The 17,585-nt window shown below is 56.0% G+C and overlaps 1 protein-coding gene across 1 annotated transcript in view; it reads left to right on the top strand.

The window, feature by feature from the left end:
* Window positions 1–536: 536 nt before the first annotated feature.
* Window positions 537–17,585, top strand: part of ABLIM3 (actin binding LIM protein family member 3) — a 46,330-nt gene continuing 29,281 nt past the window's right edge. The window contains exon 1 of the mRNA XM_054288045.1: window positions 537–815. Coding sequence (XP_054144020.1) covers window positions 803–815 — 13 coding nt within the window. The 5' untranslated portion in view covers window positions 537–802. The remainder of the gene's footprint in view (window positions 816–17,585) is intronic.

Raw genomic sequence — 17,585 nt, 5'->3', positions numbered from 1 at the left:
GCTGGGCTGGGCTGTGGGCAGAACTCAGGGCAGGGTGGGGCTGTGGGCACGACTGCAGCCAGGACAGGGCAGGGCAGGGCAGGGCAGTGGGCACAAGAGGGCATCGGGCAGAGCAAAGCAGGGCAGGGCAGGGCACTGCCAAAGCTGAGCATCCTTCAGCCGCCTCCGGGTCCACACAGGGATCCGTGCCCGCCCCGCCCGGCCACGCCCGTGTCTCCCGGGACGGTCGCGGCCCGCGGGCGGTACCGGGCGGTACCGGGGAGTACCGAGACGGTGCCGGGGCTGTACCGGCGGGTACCGAGGGCGGTTCCGCCGGGCCGGGGCGGTGCCGGGGAGGTGCCGGGGGGTACCGGGGCCGTGCCGCTGGGCCGGGGCGGTGCCGGGGCGGTGTCGCTGGGCCGGGGCGGTGCCGGGGCGGTGCTGCCGGGGCGGTCCCGGTGCTGCGCGGCCCCGCCGCCGCTCCCAGCCGCTATAAGCGGGCGGCCGCGGCCGCGCTCCGCAGTGCATGGCCGAGCTCCGGCCGGCCCCCGCCGCTCCGCCGGGACCCTCCCCCGGGCCGGGACCCTCCCCCGGGCCGGTCCCGTCCCCTCCCCGCCGGCCGTGACCTTGGCATCCGCCGGCCGCGGGGACGGCGCCGGGGACAGCGCCGGGGGATGCGATAGGCGGCGGATCGCACGGGAATATTCTCCGGGGAGAGCCAGAGCGGCAGCCTCCTCCCGCGGCCGGGGAGCGGCACGAGAGGCGGATTTAAGGAGCATCTTGGCCCCTTTGTTGGGTGAGAAGGACGGGAAGGAGCGGCAGGATGAGCACCAGCAGTGAGTACGGCGTCCTCTCGCCTTGGCTGAGGGAATGGGGCTGATACCGCACCGAGCTGGCTGGGAGCAATTGGAAAGAAAATGTCATAGCAGCGCTGACAAGCCCGGTGGGATGGATTTTGGGTTATTTTCCTGCTCGCCTGCTTTCTGACAGGCTCTGGCTCGGCCGTGTTTGATGTGGGCTGAGCCGCGGTGCTTATCTCCGCGGAGTACTTTTCTTGGCTTGGATTTCTGGGGTTTTGGAGGGCAGAGCATCGACTGAAATGTCGATACGCAACATGGTGAGAGGCAGCCAGGAGCGCTCTGACAGGCACAGCCTCACTTGCTGCTGCCTCTGCTTGGGCAGAAATGGATGCGAGGGGAGGAGGAGGAGGGTGAGGAGAGACCCAGAAACCCGAGCGAAGCACAGGTGCAATCCTGGGGAAGAAAAAAAAAAAGCCCCCAAACCTTCTGCAGCTGGGGATGTGGGTGTTGCTATTGTGCGTGTGAGACAGGGACGGAGGCACTCATGCGCTGTGGATGAATTTCTAAGGAAGCAGAGCTCGGAAATGTGCTGCATAAGATGAGAACTGGCACCAGGCTGCTCACTTTGGATTCCGTGCCCTTGCTGGAAAGTCTGGGAGGATTGATCAGGGCTGAGCAAGTCACAATCAATTGCTTTTTCCTGCCTGATGTGCTGTGTGACAGCTGTGCCCACCTCGCTGGCACGGCTTTGATCCCCGTCTCTAAGTCCCTGGTGAAGGAGTTGGTGGTGGTGGCCACCTGAGGGGCTTCCTGCTGGCCTGGCCCCTCCAGGGGAGCCCCCCTGGCCCTCCGTGGGTGCTGGAGCTGTGTGGGGAGCAGAGCCCTCCCCCAGGCACGGAACAGCAGAGCAACTTCTCCATTGCCCTGGCGTGCTGAGGTTTCTCAATCCGAGGGCTTGGGGTGGTTCCCGAGCAAAACACCGTGAAAAATGCCTTGGCACGCTGCGAGCCAACAGAACAGGTGATTCCAGCTCCGTCGGGCTGTGTCAGAGGCGAGGAAACTTTCCAGGTGCCCTGTGCCCGAGCCACACCTGGGGCAGGGGCGAGGAGCCCCCTGCTCCCGGGGCAGCCGGGGTGGGGAACAATAGGGACTGATCCTTTCCGGGCCTGCAGGATGCCTGATAACAAAGGGTCCTCCCTCTGCTATCGGGGGGAGCAGCCCGGCTCTGTGCTCAGCCCCGCTGGGGTCTCCCTGCTCAGGTGGGACTGCTGAGCTTCCTCCGGGCCGCTTTTGGCAAACGCCTCTTGGTTCCTTTTGGGATTCCTTCCCAGCTCGTAATAGCAGCCCGGGCTGCTGCTGGAGATAAGGGCAGCTTATGGCACTGCTGCTATCTGATGGTGCTGCAAAACTCCCTCAGCCGTGGCCTCCCACGCCCGTGGAGGTGCCAGGGAGCCAAACCCTCCTGCTCTGCCCATGGAGGTGCCAGGGAGCCAAACCCTGTCCATGGAGGTGCCAGGGAGCCAAACCCTGCTGCTCTGCCTATGGAGGTGCCAGGGAGCCAAATCCCCCTGCTCTGCCCCCTTCTCTGCCCTGCCACACAGGGGAGGCCCCTGGGCACAGCCAGGAGTCCTTGGGAGCTGCTCCTCTGCCTCTGCCCAGCTCTGTGGCCCTGGGCACATCACTCAGCAGTGCCAAGGCTCTTGCCCAGCCCTTTGGGGCTTTGCAGTCTGTGCCTGAGTTGCCATTCCCCCATTTGAAGTAGCAGCTCTGTGACATCTCCTGGTCGCTCAGGGTGCTGGGGTTGGTGGTTTTGGGTCACTGGACGTGCCTTGGGAGCACCCCAGGGCTGTGCAAACCCTGCTGGGCGCTGGCTCTGCCCCCCTGGGCTCCCATGGCTCTCCCACAGCTGGAATGTGCCAGGCAGAGCTTGGATGCCCAAATGCTGCTTCACCTCTGTTCCAGCTCACTCTGTGAGCCAGGCTGGGCTGTGGGGCCATCTCTGCCATCAGCTCCTTCTGGGACTGCTGTGAGCACTGCCAAGAGCTGCCTCACCCAGCTCTGGGCATCCCTCCCCAGCCTGTAGCCTTCCAATGCATCCACGAGGCACAAACCCCAATCCTGGCAGCCTTGTGCCAGTGCCATCTCTGCCCTCCAATCCATCCACGAGGCACACAACCCAAATCCTGGCAGCCTTGTGCCAGTGCCATCTCTGCCCTCCAATCCATCCACGAGGCACAAAATACAAACCCTGGCAGCCTTGTGTCTCTGCCATCTCTGTTTCACCCCCGTGATGCCCCTGGCACTGCCCTACCATGGCATTTCACCCCTCTGCTGGTGCCTCATTGGAGTTTGGTGCCCCTTCCCAGCCCTCCCAGCATGGGCAGGATTGCTGCTTTGATTTTTTTTGGCTGTTTTTCCCCCCAGGACAAGGGCTGAAGAAGCCAGATTGTGCACAAATTTATGATGCCCAGGTGTTCCTGTGCCTGCAGGGCTGAAATTTTGGGGCTGGCAAAGCAAGGAGATGCACAGCTGAGGACAGAATGGCACCATCTGATCTGTGAGCTCCCACCACTGCTTCCCACCGCTCTGGGTGCGTTTTGTTCACGCTTCTCCCCTGCCTGAGGCTGATGTGAGGCAGGGAACCTGTGGCTGTGGGCCATGGCTGGCCCTGAGCCACGCTGCTGAGCAGATCTGAGAGGCCTCCAGGAGCTCTGGGCAGGATTTGTGGCTTTGTCCCTGGGGATGCTCCGTGCACAGGAGCCTTGCTGAGGGGACAGGGGGTTTGCACCCTGGATTTGGGTGTCACTGTGTCATTGCCTGTCCCATGAGGAAGGCAAAGCCAGATAGAAGTTGTGTATTTGGGGGGATGAAACCACTTGATGCCAGGTGTGAATTCCTGTCCTGGGGCTGCAGAGGAGCTCAGGTGGCCCTGAGGGTGCAAGGTGGGAATGTGGCCTCTGCTGCTGGGTGTGCAGTGAGGGTTTGGAGGGCACAGTGCTGGTGTTTACACTCATTAGGCTATCAGTGCCTCTCACTAATTGCTTACAAATGGATCCCCACCTTAGCAAACAGCTCTGTGCCGCTGCCTGGCATTCCCATGGCAGCCTGTAGGACAAACCCTTGGCCAAGAGAACATCCCTAAAAATCAGCCCCTGGAATGTGGAATGTGCTCTGCGTGCAGCCAGCACCTCCCTGGGAGCCTGGGCATGACTGATGCTGTGTTTGTGCTGAAAGGGTTAAAGCTGCCCCTGCCCCGAGGATCTCAGCCCCTGGAGTGAGTGGGAAGGATCCTTCTGCTCTGAGGGAGCCAGCAGGGCTGGGTGCTGCAGGTCCCTGGAGTGCTGCTGTGAGTCACCCGTGGCATCTGCACATCCTCCATCCCTGCTGGGGTGGCACGGGGGCTGCGCCAGCCTGGGCACTGCTTGTTCTGGGTGAGACAGAGGGGCTGTGCCAGCCTGGGCACTGCTCTGGGCAGGATCAGTGTGCCCCTGTTCATTCTGGGTGAGGGGCTGTGCCAGCCTGGGCACTGCTCTGGGCAGCACCAAGGTGCCCCTGCCTGTTCTGGCTCCCACCCAGGACGTGCCAGCCCCTGGGGGTGCCACCCTGGCCAGCTCTGGGTTGGGCAGCTCTGGATCAGTGTGGCACTGGGTGATGGGGCTGGCTCACACACCTGGCATCTTCCAGACTCCCTCCTGTCCCCAAGGTGGGAAAAATGGCCAGAATGTGATGGCAAACCAGCTGAGGGTGGGCTCAGCCATTTTTCCCCATCCTTGGAGCCTGGTGGAGCACAGAGAGCTCCCAAAGCAGGTTTGGGATGCCAAGTGCAAAGTGCCATCCCCATCCCTGGCACCTCTCAAATTCCTGCTCTGCTCAGAGAAGGAAGGCTGGGCAGTGAAGCATTTGGGAATGAGGTTTCCTGACAGACCCTGGTGCACGCAGCATGTTTGCCTGGTTATTTTTGTCCTCCCTCAATCATGCTTCTCTCAGATCGTGATCCTCTAAGCGTGATTACCCCGTAATCTGCAGGCACATGTGGCTACAAGGTGTTTACCAGCAAACTCCATTAAGGGCTGTGTAATTAAAGAGGAATCTGTGGGAGCTGCAGCTCTGCTCCTGGGGCAGGTGATTGTCCCCACCCAGCTGGGAGGGTTTCCCATGGTCAGGGATGCAGGGAACCCAAGGGATCAGCCTGTTGATGCCATGAGCAGGGAGTTTTCCACAATTTGGGCACTCCCAGACTGCCTGCCTGCGTTTCAGTCCTCTCAGCACCCTGACAAACAAGCAGACACAAATCACTCCCTGTTTTCCTGGGCAGCCTAGCAGAGGCACAATCACCCATTGCATTCAATTTGCTGCCAGAGAATTCCAATGCCAGGCAGCAGCTCTGTCCCTGGGCTGGTGGATGGGCTCTGTCCTCTCACCCAGGCTCTTTCAAACCCTCTTTCCTGGCAGCTGGCCCTTGGGAGAGCAGGAGCCCTGCAGGCTCATGGAGTGCATGCTGGAAGGTCAATGGAAGCACTGAATTCTTCTGAGGGCCTGGCCTGCTCTTTTCAAACAAAAAGCACATTTTCTAATCATCAACTGGCCCTGCTTGAGCAGGATAACAGCTTTGGGATGGGGACAGGGGCCCACGTGCTGCTGCCTGTGCTGGGAGGGAGGGAGGGAGGAAAATCCCACCCAGCTCCTGGCAGACCCTGCAGCCCCGTCGTGCTGGGGCCATCACGAAGCGCTGGGAACACCTCATTGGGTATTTTTAGTTGTGAAATTTGTCAGAGACTGAGCTGGGAGCGCTGCAGAACCTCCAGAAAGCATCTGGGGGTGGAGTGGTCATGGCAGGAGCTGGGCTGAGGAATGATGGGGAGTTCTGCAGGATGGGGAGGGAAGGAACAGGTGCCTCAGGCTTGGGGATTGTGGCTGTGGGCAAGGCTGGCAGGGCATTGGAAGCCTGGAGCAGGGATTGAGGCTGTGGGCAAGGCTGGCAGGGACTGGAGCAGGGATTTTTGTTGTGGATAGGGATGGCAGGGTCTGGAGCAGGGATTTTGGCTGTGCCAAGTCCTCCTGTGCCCAGCACCTCTGGTGTCAGGGGGCTCAGTGCATTCCTGGGGGAGCAGAGCAGCTGGCATGCCCTGAGCCCCACAGCCCATGGGCACTGCTGGAATTCACTGAGCCCCACAGCCCGTGGGCACTGCTGGGATGCCCTGAGCCCCACAGCCCGTGGGCACTGCTGGGATGCCCTGAGCCCCACAGCCCGTGGGCACTGCTGGAATTCACTGAGCCCCACAGCTCGTGGGCACTGCTGGGATGCCCTGAGCCCCACAGCCCGTGGGCACTGCTGGAATTCACTCCCCACAGCCCGTGGGCACCCCTGGCTCACAGCAAAGGCTGTTTGAGGTTTACCAGGCCTGAGGTGATCTCCCCCAGGAGCACACTCAGCTCACAGGTGCCGTTTATCTGCTGGTGGCTCAGGTGTTTGATAGGCCCCGTTTGTGGGTGCATTTTTCAGCTCAGGTGCAGCTCTGTGGATGCTTTATCAGTATCAGCCATGAGCCCTGGCCTGGGGATTGATGCTCTGAGCACTGCCTGGGGCGGGAGCAGCAAGGAAAAGAAGCTGAGGCTGCTGCTGTGGTTCCCTGAGCCAGCCTGTCTGACCTTCCTTTCTTCCTACCCTTGCTGGCCTGGCAAGGGCCGCAGAGCCCCAAGGATCATTGGTTTTCTGTTCATGGACATTTTACTGCACTTCCATTTCGAATCAGCTTCTCCCTGAGCCCTGGGAAAGGCTCAGAGCTGGGCAATTTTGTGGGAAGGTCTCTCTGGGGAGCAGGTGCTCGAGGTTTGGAGCCATCCCCTCGGCTGCTGGATTTTCTTGGCATCAAGTGGCGCATTTGGAGAGCTGGGGAGCAGGAGAGGCTTTGCTGGTGCCAATGCCAGCCTCAGAAACCCTTCCTGAACCCAGGCTGAGTTTGAGCCCCGTGGTTTGACCCGTCCTCAGAGCAGGGAGCTGTGTGAGTGTTTCCCAGCAGGGTCACACAGCCAAATGTGGAGCAGGACTCGCTGGGGGCTCCCAAATCCCCTGCCAGGCCCTGGGGAACAGCCCCCCTCAGAAACACCTCCCTTGTGAGAGCCCCTGGCCTGTCCTTCCCAACATCCCTGCTGTGCTGGGCTGCCAGCCCTTTCTGGGGATATTTTTGGAATATATTTTGATTTTTTTATTTTTGACATATATTTTGAATTTTCTGGATTTATTTTTGGAATATTTTTTGGATTTACTTTTTGAAAATTTTTTCCTGGTTTATTTTTTTTTTCCCCTGGATTTTTTTTTTTCCTGGATTTTTTTTTTTCCTGGATTTTTTTTTTCCTGGATTTTTTTTTTCCTGGATTTTTTTCTGGATTTTTTTTTTTTTTGGTGGAATTTTTTTTTGTGGAATTTTTGGTGGAATTTCGGGATGGCCGGGGCTGGAAGGGCCCTCCAAGCTCTTGTAGCACCCCTGGCATGGCAGGGACACCCTGCACAGAGCAGGGTGCTCCAGGCCCTGCCCAAGCTGGCCTTGGACACTTCCAGGGATTGCTCCTGCTGCAGAATGGGAGCTATTTCTGAACCCCCCTGGGGACTGGGTGGGTCTGGGCCTGGCCCAGAGGCTCTTGCTGGGACATGTGGGGCTCTCCCAGTGCCAGCTGCTGCCAGGGCAGCCACAGAGGGCACAGGGTGGGGGGGTGGCCCAGGGTGGCTCTGCTGCACCCCCTGAGCAAAACCTCAGAGCTGCAGAGGAGCAAAGCTGAGTGTGGAGCCCCTTCCTGAGGCACAGCAGCAGCTGCAGCCCCTGCAGGGCCCAGCATGCCCACACCTGGCTGGCACTGGGGTCAGTGTGCCCACACCTGGCTGGCACTGACAGCTGGCACAGATGTGCCCATACCTGGCTGGCACTGGGGTCAGTGTGCCCACACCTGGCTGGCACTGACAGCTGGCACAGATGTGCCCATACCTGGCTGGCACTGTGGGTATCCTTCTCCAGATGTGCCAGCCTGCTTTAGGCTCGTGCCAGGCTGTGCCAGGTGCAGGTGGCACAGTGGGGTGTCCTTGGGGTTTGTGGCCAGACTTTGGGACAGAAGGGGGTGGCAGCTGTTTCACAGGGAATAACCAGGTTTAGGAGGGCAAAGAGGGGATTGTGGCCATCAGGGAGCCCTTGGTCCTGTCTGTCTGTCTGTCCAGTCTGTGCCTGTGGCCATCAGGGAGCCCTTGGTGCTTCTGTCTGTCTGTCCAGTCTGTGCCTGTGGCCATCAGGGAGCCCTTGGTGCTTCTGTCTGTCCCACCAGCAGAGGAGTGGGCTGGGCTGATCCTTCCCCTCTGCAAAAGGAGGTGCTGGATGAGCTGGCTGAGGGATGGAGTGTGGATGTGTGGATGTTCTCCCCTCCCCTGAAGGATGGAGTGTGGATGTGTGGATGTTCTCCCTCCCCTGCTTTTCAAAAAAAAAAACCAAGGCGAGGCAGTGCCTGTGTGGTGAGTTATTGCTGATGACTCCTCCTGATGGGCTCCACATAAAATCCCTGCCTCCCTGAGGATGCTCCCCGTTGAAAGCTTTTATGGCATCTTAAAAATAGCCCCAGAGGGGGGGAGAGAATGAGAAGATGGATAGGTAGGTGGATCCCTAATAAGGAGAGGAGAGGAAACAGCTCGGGAGGGAATGGAAAGACTCTGGTGCACGGCGTGTGAGTGGCTGCTGAGGGAGGGGACGGGGTGGCCACGCTGAGCTGTGCCCAGCAGGAGCGGGGAACCCTATAAAAAGCCTGTCTGGGGGATCTGTGCCTTGCACGTGCTGGGGACAGGGCTGGGCTGAGCAGCAGCTCGGGCTGTGCCTCCCCCAGGCTCTCCCTGCATTCCACAAGTGGCTGTTAAAAATAGTCCCTGCCTTGGCCATGCAGCTGCTGCTCCTGGGTCATCCCCAGAAAGGGCTCATCCCATCCCCAAAAAAGTGCCCATCCCCAAACTGCTCATCCCGTCCCCAAGAAGTGCCGGGACCCTGAGGTCCCCAAAAAGTGCTCGTCCCCAAACTGCTCATCCCCAAAAAAAGGGCTGATCCCCATGCCCAAAAAGTGCTGATCCCCATCCCCAAAAACGGTTTATCCCCATCCCCAAAAAACTGCTCATCCCCAAACTGTTCATCCCATCCCCAAAAAGTGCCGGGACCCTGAGGTCCCCAAAAACTGCTTGTCCCCAAACTGCCCATCCCCAAAAAAGGGCTCGTCCCCAAAAAACTGCTCATCCCCAAAAAGTGCTCATCCCCAAACTGCTCATCCCCAAAAAGTGCTCATCCCCAAACTGCTCATCCCTGCTCGTCCCTTCCCTGCAGGCTGCAGCTGAGGGATGGGATCACCCCTGGATCTCCCTCAGGTGCCCTTTCCCCTCTGGGCTGTGCTCTGGCAGAGCTGCTGGGCCCCTGAGGTGCCATTCCCCATCTGGGCTGTGCCCTGGGGAAGGACCCTGAGGTGCCCTGTGCTGAGCTTGTGGCAGCTCTCCCCAGCACTCAGGGAGCATTTCCCAGAGTGTCTCCAAGAAATGCTAATTGCTTTGGCTTCCCTGGGTACAGCACAGCCACTGGGCACAAAGGGCTCTTAGTCAGCTCAGAGATGTGCCAGGTCCTTGCTCTGGATCTCCTGGAGAGCTGCTGGGCTCTGCTGTGGCCGTGCTGATCCCCACATCCCCTCTTGTCCCCAATATCGGGTGGCACGAGGCACTGTGAGCTCTCTTTGGGGTGTGAAACCCCCCAAACTCAGCCCTGCAGGCACAGAGGGCTCAGATGCTCCCCTTGAGCTGTGGGAAGGGTGGCTGGAGGGGTGACAGGAGTTTCCCATCCTGGGGATGTGTCAGGAGCTTCAGCTGAGCCCTGGGGTGCCACAGCCCAGCCCAGATCTGCCCCTGGCAGGAAAAGCTCTGTGCAGGAGCCTTGGTTTGGTGCAGGCAGCTGGAAACTCTCCCTGGCTTTGCCCCTGCTCCAACTGCAGGGAAAAATGCTGCACACGAGGCTCCTGTGTCACAGCCACCAGCCTGTCACATCCAGGCCATCTCCCTTTGCTTTCTTGCCTTTTTTATCCTTTTTTTATCCCTCTCAGCTAGGCAGGAACCCAGGGAAGCAGAGGCTGTGGAGGGTTGGCGGTGCCCATCTGCAGGGAGCAGTGGAGCTGCAGAGCCCCTGCCTGGCGCTGGGGGTGGCTCTGAGGCAGCAGCACCTCCTGGCTGGGGAGTGTCCATCCTCCTCCTCCTCACCTGCAGGGCTGCAGCCTGCTCTGGGCTCCCAGCCTGGGGGAGAGGAGCTCTGGGGTCACCCAGCTGTGACCTTCCAGAGCCTGAGGAGAGGTGGAGAGGGAATTCACCAGGGATGGAGCGGCAGCATAGAGGGCATGGCTGCACACTGCCAGGGAGTGAGGTCAGATGGGATATTGGGATGGAATTCTTCCCTTGGAGGGTGGGCAGCCCCTGGATCCCTGGCAGTGCCCAAGGCCAGGTTGGATGAGACTTGGAGCAGCCTGGGATAGTGCAAGGTGTCCCTGCCCACGGCAGGGGTGGAATTAGAGGATCTTTAAGGTCCCATCCAACCCAAACCATTCCATGACTCTACCCCTGATCCCACCTTGGCTGGGAGCATCCCCTGCGTGTCCAGAGGGAGAACTGGCCAGGATGGGGACACTGCAGCAGCCCAGGAGGGGACACCTGCAGCTGGCCCAGGATGGGGACACTGCAGCCCAGGAGGGGACACCTGCAGCTGGTAAGGGTGGGGACATTGCAGCTGGCCCAGGATGGGGACACTGCAGCCCAGGAGGGGACACCTGCAGCGGGTAAGGGTGGGGACACTGCAGCTGGCCCACGATGGGGACACTGCAGCAGTCCCAGCCCTCTCTGCCTGCTGGGTGCCCCAGATGTGACCGTGCTCACAGGGGTTCTTGGATGAGGGAAGGGATGAGGATCTGACTCCATGTTTCAGAAGGCTGATTTATTATTTTATGATATATATTACATTAAAACTATACTAAAAGAATAGAAGAAAGGATTTCATCAGAAGGCTGGCTAGGAATAGAATAGCAAAGAATGATCACAAAGGTTTGTGGCTCAGACTCTGTCCAAGCCAGCTGACTGTGATTGGCCATTAATTAGAAACAACCACATGAGACCAATCACAGATGCACCTGTTGCATTCCACAGCAGCAGATAATCAATGTTTGCATTTTGTTCCTGAGGTCTCTCAGCTTCTCAGGAGGAAAAATCCTAAGGAAAGGATTTTTCATGAAATATGTCTGTGACACTCAGGTGGCAGCCAGGCTCCAGTTTGGGACACAATTCACAATTTGGGCAGGCAGGTTTTGGCTCGCTTAACCAAAAGCACATCAAAGGCCACGCTCATTTTCCCCCTGCTGAAAGGGGACTTGTTCCCGGAATGTGCCCGCGCTGCCGGGCGCATTGATTGCCCGTTAATTGTCGCTAATGAGGAGCTGGTGAAGTGGCATCCAGAGGCTCTTGGGGACAGACTGTCGCTTCGGCTTGGGAGGGACAGCTCAGCGGGGAAGGCAGCCGTGCCCTGCGTGGGTGAGCTGAGCTGAGCTGCGTGAATGGCTTTGTTAACGAGGAATGCTCCAGTCCTGTGCCCGCAGCTCGCTCCAGAGGGTCTTGGTGCTGCCCTGTCCCCTGATGGATTTATTTCCACGTGGAGAGGTGGGATGGGGAGGGCTGAGCCCACCCATGTTCTAAGTGATGCCTTCAGTTTGAGCTTTCCTATTTTCCAGACTCAGTACTGTGTTAGTTTATAACTCTGCACTCCATGTAAAGTGTCAGCAGTTCTGCTCCCAGCTCAGTCCCACAGAACAATCCTTGTCCAGCCCCACAACCAAGGACACCGCTGCAGCTTCAGCCCCAAAAGTGCAAACAACAGGGAATGGAGGGAGCAACCTGGGAGGGTGGGACTGCATCACCTGGAGCTGGGATTGGACACTGAACCCCAGCGTGGAAATGGACCCAAACTTATCAAAGTGAGAGAACTCGTGGCCAGGATCCCTCTGGGGTGGAGCCATGGTTGAGCTCTGGCACTGCCCAAGGTCTGTCCTGTGAAGGGCTGTTAATAAATCCTAAATTTATTCCTTTACCAGTCCAGCCTCCGTTCTGAAGGCACCAGCAGCACTCAGTCTGTGCCAGGGCTTGGCCCCTCGCCTGCAGCCTGCCCGTGGAAGGAAGGCCCTTGTTCCCCAGCCCCATGAAAGCACCCGAGGCTCTCAGCAGAGCCAGCCCTGTCTGCTCCCCCAGCCCTGCCTGCCCAGAGCTCCCCCAGCCCTGGGATTCTGAATGGGGGAGCCCCAGTGTGGGAGAGGAGGGAGCTGGGGGTGCTCAGCCTGGAGAAAAGGAGACTCAGGGCTGCCCCCATCACTCTCACAGCTCCTGAAAGGTGCCTGTGCTCAGCTGACACAACCAGAGCACACAGCCTCAAGGGAAATACAGGTTGGATATCAGGAAAAAGGTTTTCACAGAAAGAGTGATAAAGTTCTGGAATGGCTGCCCGGGGAGGTGGTGGAGTCCCCATCCCTGGGTGTGTTTAACAAAGCCTGGATGTGGCACTGGGTGCCAGGGGTGAGTTGAGGGGTTGGGGCTGGGTTGGACTCAATGATCTTGAAGGTCTCTTCCAACCCAGTGATTCTGTGAGTTCTGTGTGATTCTGTGATTTCTGTGTCATTCTGTGAGTTCTGTGATTGTGTGTGATTCTATGAGTCCCATCTGTGCCAAGCCCTGCTGTGCCCAGGAGGTTTCACAGTTCCAGGTGTGCCTGTCCTGCCATGTCCCTGCCATCCCAGCCAGGTGTGGCCCTGCCCTGCTGGCCCCTCTTGCTGGGCACCCCCAGGTTCCCCAGGTGAGGCTCAGGGTGGGTCTGGGGGTGTGGAGCCCCCTGGGAGGGTCACACCGGTGCACAGGTGTGGTTTTACCTGTGGAGACTCCTCTCCCACTGCAGCAGCTTCCCGGGTGCCCATCCCTGCCCCAGCAGCTCCTTGGCACCTGTGCCACTCACCTCAGTGGCTCCTTTTATCTCCTCTGTGCTAAAATGGCTGGGCTGCCTCACCAGGCCCTTTTCTGGATGTTTTCTCTGTTTTTCTGCCACTCCTGCCAGGTTTCCATGGACCTGTGTGCCTGTTCTTGTTCTCACAGCAAGAGGCTGTGTCTGATTCCTGCTCAGCTGCAGGCAGGGCTGCTCTGCAGAGGGGATCTTCCCTCTGGATTTGTTATTTCTTTAGGATAAACAGCCAAGTGGGATGTTATTTTCCATTCCTGCTGAGAGAGGTTGGAGCTGCTGCTTTCTTACCCATCCCTGACGTCTGGTTTTGGATTCTCTGCCTCTGAAGTGGAGAGGAGAAGCAGGAGTGGAGAATGTGGATGTGTTCTTGCTGTACAAGGGATGGGTGGCTGCACCTCTGCCTCCCACCCTGGCCCTGCTCTGGGGTTCAGGGGAGCCGTGCATGAATTGTTCTGGACTTTGTTTTCCCCTGTTTCCAGGCTCCTTTCACAGCCAGCCAATGCTGTGGATTTGGGACTGGTTATTGTTTGTGTTCTGACCCCTAAAATGCCTTTTAGGGGGCTCAGGCAGCTCTGCTCCACTGGGGAAGCAGCAGGACAAGGAGCTGGCACAGCTGGGCTGAGAAATGTGCCTGGGGCCTGAACTGGGGCAGAGTGGGAGAGCCCAGAGCTGCTGTGATGTGTGAGCTGTGCTGTGCCCCAAAACTGAGCCAGCATCTGTGCTGGGACAGGGAGAGGTGCTGGATCACCTGGTCGGGCCATCCATCCATCATCCATCCATCCATCCATCCATCCATCATCCATCATCCATCCATCCGTCCATCCATCCATTCATCCGTCCGTCCATCCATCCATCCATCCATCCATCCATCCATCCATCCATCATCCATCCATCCCTCCCTCCATCCCCCAGGGTCCCTGAGCCCCTCTGGGCTCTCTGGCACTGTCCCCTCCTGTCCCAGTCCCCCTGGCAGGGGACGGGCCATGTCCTGGAGGGATCCTGTGCTGGGACAGTGGCAGGACACAGGATGTCCCAGTGGTGCACCCAGAGGGTGGTTCTGTGAAGGTCATCCCAAGGGGAGCAGCCTCCACCCTCCTGCACAGCTGATTTCCCTCCCCACGGCTCCCTCCTGCCCCATTTTTGCTCCATGCCTTTTTGCCTTCCCTGCTTTTTCTTTCCCCACCTTCCTTTTCTCTTCCCTCTGCTGTTTCTCTGCTGGCAGCTTTGTTCTCCTGGCTGTGTACTGGGGTTGCCATGGTGACTGCCAGAGCATCCCTGCATCCCCAGCCGTGCTCTGTGCCCAGCCTGGCCATGGCAGGGACAGGGCACCCCCTCCTGCCCCTCCCAGGGGTGCCATTCCCTGGGGACATCCCTGGGCACAGGAGGGGACAGCGTGGGGTGGCCCTGAGCAGCTCAGGGCAGGGCTGGCTGCGTGGCACAGCCTCACTGCTGCCACAAACATGCCAATAAAACCTTCAGTAAATATTTTTTTAATGAGCAAACACCAGTTGAGGAGAACAGAGGAGCTGCTGCAGCCCAGGGAGGCCCTGGGGTGTGGAGGCAGAGCTGCTTGTGGCCTTCTGGTGGCGATTTGCAGATGGCAATATCTCCTTGCAGCGTGTGTCAGAATTGCTGGGCCCTTTCAGGAGATAATTAGGTTGATGTGTTATTAGCTGATTACTGGGGAAACATACATTTACTGAGGATTTATCCTGCAACCAGCATTAATCTCCTGTATAGCTGCTAAACCCCCATAAATAATCTGATTTTGATAATCAATTGCTATTGCGAGTTCCCCTATAAATCTCAATTAAATGCACATTTAACAGGCATCAAGGTGCCAAATTTGCTTGTGCCTGTGTGCTGCTGCTTGCCTGGGGCAAATGTCAGGGCTGGGCAAGCTCAGCTCTGCTTTTGACACAGCCTGAGAGCAGAGAGGGGTTTGCCAAGGCAGAGCATCCCAGAGCAGGAACTCCTCCCTGGGCCATCCCAGCCATGGGGGATGCCAAAATCCACCTGGGGATTTCAGCAGCGCTTGCTTGGGATGGAAATTGAGAAACTGAGCCAGTCCTGGCCCCCCTGGGCCACTGTGGTGCCCTGTGCAGCCTTGGTGCAGGTGCAAGGCTCAGAGGGTGGGGACACCCTGCAGGGAGAGGTGACCAGCAGGACAAGGTGCCACCAGCTTGCTTTGGAGCTGGAAGGGGATTCCAGCCTTTATCTGGGCTCTGTTTGCTGTTGGGACATTTTATTTTATTTTATTTTATTTTATTTATTTATTTTATTTTATTTTATTTTTATTTAATTTTTTTATTTTATTTTATTTATTTTATTACTTTTGTTTTATTTTATTTTATTTATTTTAATTTTTAGTTTCTTTTCTTTATTTTTCTTTTATTTTATTATTTAATTTTAATTTTATTTTATTTTGTTACTTTTAGTTTTTACTTTATTTTGGTACTTTTATTATTTTATCTATTTTTTATTTTTTATTTAATTTTCTATTTATTTTATTACTTTTAAAAATTCTGTTTATTTCAATTACAACTTTATTTAAACTGCATTTATTTTTAAATTTTATTTTATTTTTTTTAATTGTATTTTTTTATGTATGCATTATATATTTACTAATTTATTTCATCTCCTCGTTTTTGCCCCAAGTGACCACTCCATCCTGCTGTGTCTCTGGCACTGCTGAGTCCATCCCTGGCATTAGGGAGGGGATCACAGCAGGTGAGGATCCAGGTGTTTGCAGGGCCCCTGGGGCTCTCTCAGCTCCCCTCCGAGGGCTCTGCAGGGTTTTTGAGGTTGCTCTGTTGTAGGAAACTGCAGGAGTGGATTTCACCTCTTCCAGCCCCATAATTTGCAGGAGTTTGGCTCAGGAGGGCTCCGAGGGGCTGGGGTCAGGGTCAGGGTCAGGGTTAGGGTTAGGGTTAGTGTTAGTGCAGGGGGGCTCCAGGGGATGTGGCAGTGCCCTCCCTGTGTCTCACAGAGCTCCCAGTTGTCCCAGTGAGCTCCTCCCAGGCCCTGGGAGCCCTTGGAGCAATCTGGACCAGCCAGGGCAGCTCCTGCTGCAGTTCTGCCCCCATCCCGAGATGTAACCCATCCCCTGGAATGGGGCTGCTGGGTGCTGGTGGCATGGAGAGGGCTCTGTGACAAATACCCCAGCCCTGCAGCCTATTTCTGGGGACATTGTCCCCTCGGTGACGCCAGGGCTCGCTCTGCCAGCTGTCACCCCCGGCCCGAATTCCCATTGCATTAATACCCGTGCAGTGCCTCTGGATGGGGATTTGGTTTCAGCTGGCTCCCCGGAGCAGAAAGAGTTAAAAATAGCAAATCCACCACCCCTCATTCCCTGGCTCTGACGCAGACTCCCAGGTTGGAGCTACAATGCCGACAGGAATAGGGTTTAAAATAAAAGAAGGGAGTGCTCTGCACTCTGCAGAGGGAGAAAGGACCTGGAGGAGCCCCTGGTTCTGTAAAACAGGCAGGAGTTTGTCTGCCTGGCAGGTAAATGGTGCTGGGTGTTAGAAATGAATACTCCACTTTAATAATTAAGGAAATTTATTAAATTATCAAAGTATAATTTTGGAAAAAGCTACAAGTGTTTTCGACTCTAAGCCAGGCGATCAGGGTTGGGGATACCCAGGATTTGGCCTCTGTTGCACCAAAGTCCCCATGGGTCTCCAAATGTCATTTCTAAGGGGTCTTCTGTTTTATACAGTCCTTTGGGCAATGGAAGGGGACACTTCTTTAGCATATTTTAGCATATTATTGTAGTTTTTAGCATATTCTTTAGCATATTATTGTAGTTTTTTCTTTCCTGCTGCCACATTTCCCAGTGGATAATTCCTGGAATCCTGTCAGGTGAAAACTTCCCGGGATAAACTTCTGATGATGCCTATCAAATACCTCCTGCTGGGGCCTTGTCAGATGGAAAATAACCCCTTGAAATATCCATCCCTGGAGCCAGTGTCCTCCTGGTGTTGGGATCTCCATTCTTTATCACTATTACTGCTCGTTGCCCGACACCGGCTTGGTACGCAAAATGCTGTTTTAATTTCTTTTAGCACTAATTATTGTATATATAATATAATAATATATAGTATAATAATATATATTGTAACATATGTCACACATATAATATAATAATATATCATAAATCATATATAAAATCATATCGTATATCATATGTTATATATTATATAGTATGTAGTATATAGTATATAGTATATATCACATGTTATATGTTATATGCTATAGATTATATTATATTATATTATATTATATTATATTATATTATATATATAGAATATGATATTATATTATATATATAGAATATGATAATATATTATATAATAATATTATATTGTAACTTATATCACACTGGGCACACACAGACATCAGTGAGGGGAAATTCAGGAGGCTCTCAACCCCAGGGGAACCATGGAGGAAGGAGCTCAGAGCACTCTGCTCTGGAGCTCTGCACCTCACCAGGGCTCAGCAGGGCTGGGCTCAGCCTCCTGGAGGTGCAGGCAGGGACAGAGCAGGCAAATCCTTCTCCCAAAATTGTTCCCAGACTCTGGAAGCAACAGTCTGCTGCAGGGTGGCGAGGTGCCAGCCTGGCTCTGCCTCATCCCACGGGGCGGCTGCTCTGATCTGGCACAGAAAATCCTAAATCCCCACGTTTCTCCCTCTCTCACAGGCTGGCCTAGTTTAAAAAAAAAAAAAAAGGTCAGCTCCTGGCTTTTCTTTTGTAATATTTTAA

This window comes from Melozone crissalis, unplaced genomic scaffold (assembly GCF_028551555.1).
Source record: "Melozone crissalis strain CALT ecotype California unplaced genomic scaffold, PUWL_Pcris_2 ptg000061l_1, whole genome shotgun sequence".
NCBI classification, from domain to species: domain Eukaryota; kingdom Metazoa; phylum Chordata; class Aves; order Passeriformes; family Passerellidae; genus Melozone; species Melozone crissalis.
This window is presented reverse-complemented; position numbering and strand designations above follow the sequence as displayed.